General features: G+C 39.3%; 1 protein-coding gene across 2 annotated transcripts in view; it reads right to left on the reverse strand.

The window, feature by feature from the left end:
• Positions 1-3,801: 3,801 nt before the first annotated feature.
• Positions 3,802-5,916, reverse strand: part of RPA2 (Replication protein A2) — a 7,642-nt gene continuing 5,527 nt past the window's right edge. For both annotated transcript variants that reach the window (XM_080267784.1, XM_080267783.1), the window contains exons 6-7: positions 4,650-4,918; positions 3,802-4,284 (exon numbers count right to left, since the gene is read on the reverse strand). In XM_080267784.1, the coding sequence (XP_080123910.1) occupies positions 4,203-4,284; positions 4,650-4,918 (351 nt within the window). In that variant the 3' untranslated portion in view covers positions 3,802-4,202. The remainder of the gene's footprint in view (positions 4,285-4,649; positions 4,919-5,916) is intronic.

Raw genomic sequence — 5,916 nt, forward strand, 5'->3', positions numbered from 1 at the left:
CTCCTTCTTCTTCCACTGTACAGACTGATCCGTTTTCTCCTCCCAGCTTGGATCATGCGGAGGACTAACTTTGGATTTTATACTTGCCCTATGAGAGGAGATGGACACGGCATGTGCTTACTTGATATTCTTCATTAGTCGCCCGAATGACCTGTGTTGCGCCATAAAACTGTCAAAAGGGAAAGAGGTGGGCGTGGCAAGCGAAGGATTGAGTGACAATAAATTTGGTGGGCGAAAAGGTTGGGGCAGGAAAGTGTTCTATGTGAAAATGATTGTTGTAAGATTTGTGGTCAGAGTGCAAGGAAGTTTTAATTTAGAATATCTTCCAAGAATGTCAGGGACGTGGGAGACATTAATAAAAAAAAAAAAGGTTGATACGAGCTGGAGTTGCAGTGGGGTGAGGAAGGGCTATGAGAGTATAACAAGAAAATTAGTGCCATAGAATTAATGGGTTGAGTACAGTGAAAATTGATTTCAAAGTTTTCTCGAACAGCAAGAATAGATAAGCTTGCTGATATGTTCTCATGTGAGTGGCATCTTGCAATGAAGGCAAAAACTTAAACTTCTGTCATCTTCACCATGCCTGTAGGACCCACACCATTATATCTAGTGCACTTTCCCACCAACTTATCTTCCCAGTTTATCTATGATTTCTTACCTAATGACCTATAAATCAGAATTTACCAAATTGAGCCAGAATAGGTGTGAGTGGAGCTGAAGTGCCCTGAATAGGAAACAAGTGTACTATTTTTGACTGGGTCTTATGAATAAGGCAGCAGATGGTATTTTGTTACTTTATCTGTATTAGGGAGTGGACTGTAAAAATCAGACAAACAGGGTAGTACACCAGAGATAAATGAAAAACTGGTGATGGTAAAAACTGGAACTCCAGCCAACAGGTTAACATCTAACCATTTTTCTTAAATGAAATTTTCCTGAGTATTCAGTTGCACTGATTGTAGGCCAGTATGTCTTCCTGAACATAATTTTGTCTTTCTGTGGTAACATCAGAGCACGCAGTACTCATTTTCAAAATATGTACAGTATTAATTTTGCTATAGGAGTCCCCTGGGGAGGGGACAATATACATCCCCATGATCCTTCTCAGTAGGCCCTTTCTCAGAATTGTAATAATAATAAGTATCTTGAATGTTTGCCTGATGCAGTTTCTGTCAACTTCTGTATCATTCACAACCTGTCTATATCATCTCAGTGGATCACCTCCTGGCCTTACAGAGCCTCACCTTTCCCTCACTGAATCACAGCAGGCCACTGATAACAGCCCATTTTTTCTTTCTTCCAATCTTTTCCTTTCCCACTTTCAAGCCAGAGGTAGGCTATATGTTGCATGTATGTGTAACATCTCACTTTGGATCCATATGATTAATCCCAACTCTTTATACTAAGTAATAGCTATCCAGCCAGTCCCCTGATTAAATATATCTGTACACACTTCTAAGCCAAAAGGTGTATGTTCCATGTATATGTAACAAGCCAACTTGTTCATTCCTTACCTTTAATAATCAAAATTTTCCACTGGGTTATTTACAGGTGTATCCTGTGACCAATCATTAGTCAAATATGCATTATTTTACAGTAGTGCAGTATCCTTCCATAACAGGATGTATTCCGAGTTCCTTGTCTCAGTTAGGATGGGTACTGGAGAGGGATGCCTTCCCATAATGGCACCAACATATCTGCATGAGTCTTCTGCCTGGTTATACAGTTCTAACATCTCTTATCTCTCTCCTTTTCCCCTGAAAGGAGGATGGTAGACTGTAGAAGGGCAGCTTCAACCTGGAGTCAGTTGAATTAATGTTTAGATGAACCTACAGCCACAACAACAGTTAGGACAAATTCTGATTGTGTTTGTATGGGTTCTCATGTATCAATGGCAGATTTGTTGCAGGTCTTCCCAAAGGGGATATATATTCTGAGATCCAAAGCAAAATCATGACAATTATATCCAGTTGAGGGTTTTAGTAATGAGCTCTGGGATGTCATGTAGTGTTCCTGTGTTGACTGACAGCATTATTTTGAAAAATATGTTGGGTGAAAGCATATTTACCCTATCAGTCAGATGATGTAATTTTTGTTATATTCTTGTTACTTGGACAGTTTTACTAGGCTAGACCTCTAGTAGGGCAGAGATTACACCAGACTTCTGGTAGAAAATGGTTCATAAATGTTATATCCAACCTCTCCAACATGAATAAAATGAAAAATACGTAACTGGTTTGAAGGTTTTAAGCACAAAATTATGGTTCAGTAAGCCTCATGGTAGATAATTAAAATTACCTGGAGGTAGCAAGATCAAATATCTCCATTGCCTTGGTTCCTCCTGGGTATGGCAGGAGCGCCTAGACTACTTTGCCCTTACATTAAAATATACTGTAAGTCGTTGGGGTGAGGAGTTAAATGTTTGCATCCCTTCCCTTCAACACATACAAAAACGTCTAATGAGGAAGATGGGAAAAACCCAAGATATTAACAAACTGTATGCATTGTAAATTAAGCAGTGCTACTTGTCTGTCTTGTGTTAAATTTATATTGAAATAGGTAAACTCAACAATTAAAATAATTTATCAGTATAATAATTTATGTTTAATTTTGTATAAGAAGAAAAAATCAAGATTTTACAATGAAAACAAAATATGGGAAACTAGAATAGGGTACCAGTATGATGATTTTTTAAACTGACAGTTCACCCATCCTCCAGTCCTTTATTGATCCATCAGGAGTGCAGGGGCCCACATCAAGGCAACCTACTCCAGACAAGAATTTCTGGAATTTTTTATTATGGGAAATGAATTCCCTGAGCTAGACCTTGATAGATCATATAGCCCTGCTAGATGATGGGAGAGCACTACCTCTCCCGGCAGGGCAGCTACCCAGGCAGGGCGTCAACTCTTGACCTTTTGTTCTCAAGTCAGGCACTTTAACACTGAGCCACGCTGTCCTCAGACAAGGCAAGTGTCATTACTGTAATTCCTCGCACAAATGCAAGCAATAAACTCCTTGGATGTAAACATTTACAGGTCTCATTCAGGTAGGAGTGGCATTCCCATTTAGAAATTACATTCTGAATGTTCTTGTAATGTGATGTTTAATCACACTGTAATGGGTCTATAAAAAGTCCCACGTTGCTTAGAGGCAAAGCAGGGATCCTCTCTTTGGCTCAGTGGTAATGTGCATGCCTACGAAGCACAAGAGCCTGAGATTGAATCTCGGCCAGGACAGTGATTTAATTTGTTAAGTTTCATTTTGGCTATTACGTTAGTTGGCAGCGGTGTGAGATGTGAGGCGAGGCTTGGAGGGCAATGATGTTGTTGTTGACAGCGTCTCAGTTCTTACATCCCCGGGTGATGAGCTGTCCGGTGTGGTCCGCAGTGCCCCCAATGCTACACTACCATGTGTTCGAAACTGACCAAATTAATCACCGAGGGGAGAAAAAAGAGTGATGTAATAGGGTCCATAAAAAAGCCTGCGTTGCTTAGAGGCAAAGTGGGGATCCTCTCTTTGGCTCAGTGGTAACGTGCGCATGTATGAAGCACGAGAGCCTAAGATCAAATCTCGGCCAGGAGAGTGTGATTAATTTAAGTTTCATTTCGGCCATTACAGCACCATGCAGAATCTTTATTTTTCAAACTGGACATTCAACACAACTATCATCAAAATCCGTGTTGATACAGGCAGTCCTTATTCTAAGTCAGAGTTGTGTTCGAAATGTATAAAAACTTTTTCCACACAACTAGTACTGTAACGTGGGATTCTTGGATAGAAATAAAACTATAATGGGCTACTATTCTGTAATTTACTGTGGACATAGAAGGGAAAAAAAAAAATCAGTGCTGCGAATTATAATGTGGACTTACTTATAATGCACCTATAGTGTTTGTTCTAATCTGACAAAGATGCCTCGCCCCATTTGGCATGGGCGATCGCCAAGTGGTCACATTAAGTGTTCATTTGACTGTTAGGCCAATGATACTCATTTTTACCACATAACTAAGGCTCATTAAATTTAATACAACCATGACAATATTGCTGCTGGAATGGCCAATTCTGTCAGGTGAAAACAGACTATATCAACATGCATATTACAGTAAAATAGGTCTCAAACATCATAGGTGATATATGTATGAAAATTACTTAGCCTTAAAAAATAACAATAAACTATTTGGGAAAACTGAATCTACAATTTAGCCATCGGTAGATTTGAAGTGGTCTTCATCAATGGTGGAGTAGATGTGTCCTTCACTGCTCAAGAAATCGAGGACGTCGCTGAAAGAAAATGATAAAGCTGTAAGTGCACCATTAATTTTAAATCTCCAGTCAGTTCACACTAAGTCAAGGTGTGTGAAGGCAAAATGCAACTCTAAGTGATAACAACTTCAAGTGAGAAATGCCTCTAGTTCAGGAGTGACGGGTTCAAGTGAAGAAATTGTGTTAACTGACCAGTAACTTAACACTGAAGCTTTACGTGAACCAAAATATTATACCTTCTTCATACAACTGCGCTAGTAAACTGAGAGAAATTAAAAAATAAGCTTCACAGACACCTGAGGAACTCTGATGGGCATTTTCCTGTATTTAAGGTGGACTTGGGGGGGGGGGGAAAGAAAAAGAAAAAAGCAAGATGCACTTACTCAATCTGCTTGTGAGAGAGTTTGCCAACCAAAGTAGAGTATATGGCCTGGCGTGCAACACCTGCCTCATCTGGACACTGGTGGATGGCTTGATACACAAGGGTCTGCTGGCCAGTCAAACCTTGCATAACGAATCCACCACTACCACCACCACCACCACTACCACTGCCCATCCCCATTCCGAAGCCAAGGCCCCCAGCACCCACTAGGGAATTGCTCATAGAAGGGGCATCTGCACCAGCTACTACCCCTGCTCCTTTATCAGCCTGCTGTAAAACATATATGATTAATTATAACAATAATATATACAGTAAACTCTCAATTATCTGTTGTTGCAATATCAGGCACCGCTGGCTTGGCTCTATTAAAGCAATATCCAGTGAAATTATGCAACATCCAGTGCTGAAACAGGACATAACCAGCAGTTGTGCAATACCTGGGGTTAAGACGTATCAATCAGTTCATAAACATTAGCCAACCACCACTGTATTACCGTACTGTACTCTATCATTATTTTATTGTATTTTATGCTTGGTTTTCATCTTTTACTCACGGGAAAGTTGTTAGGATAGAAGGTTGAGACGGATAGTAACACAATATCAGGCTTAACGCACAATGTTGAGCCAATGGGATAGTGCTATGCCATATCTGCGTTTCACTTTATTCGGCATAAGACTTGGCTGAATTACAATGGATATCTGAGAGTTTACTGCATAACAACTGTTCATCATTATCCCAATCTCTTTTTCCCACCCAAGGATGGGGTGAGGTAGTGTCCACAAAAAAATACCCAGTATTGTAAATACAATAATAATAAAATGAGAGGGAAAACTTATCATCAATTGCATGCCCATTTGGTATGGAACTGACGTTTACTAAAAGAACAAGATAACTTATTGCAGACAGAACTCTTGGATACATATACTCAACGATAAAATGAATGAAAAATACGTTAATTATACAGGGTTTCCAAAATTAATGACACTTCATGGTGCTGTAATAAAAACTGAGCACAGCTATTGAAAAAAATAACTATGTGGAGGAAATCATTAAGCTTTAGTAGGTGTCAAGCTGTGTTTCTAATTTGCAAATAGAAAATGGCCATAATGCATAAAAAATAACAATTCACCAGAAAGTGTCATGACATCTTACTCTTATTAAGAAATGCTAACATGACGCTAATGACCATGTTAGCAGTTAGTTGACTAATGGCATGACACAATGATTACATAGAGATTAAATATATATGCATTAAAAAAATTACCAG

The sequence above is a fragment of the Coenobita brevimanus genome, chromosome 25, assembly GCF_032717465.1.
Source record: "Coenobita brevimanus isolate Jiangsu-jjx chromosome 25, ASM3271746v2, whole genome shotgun sequence".
Taxonomy (NCBI): domain Eukaryota; kingdom Metazoa; phylum Arthropoda; class Malacostraca; order Decapoda; family Coenobitidae; genus Coenobita; species Coenobita brevimanus.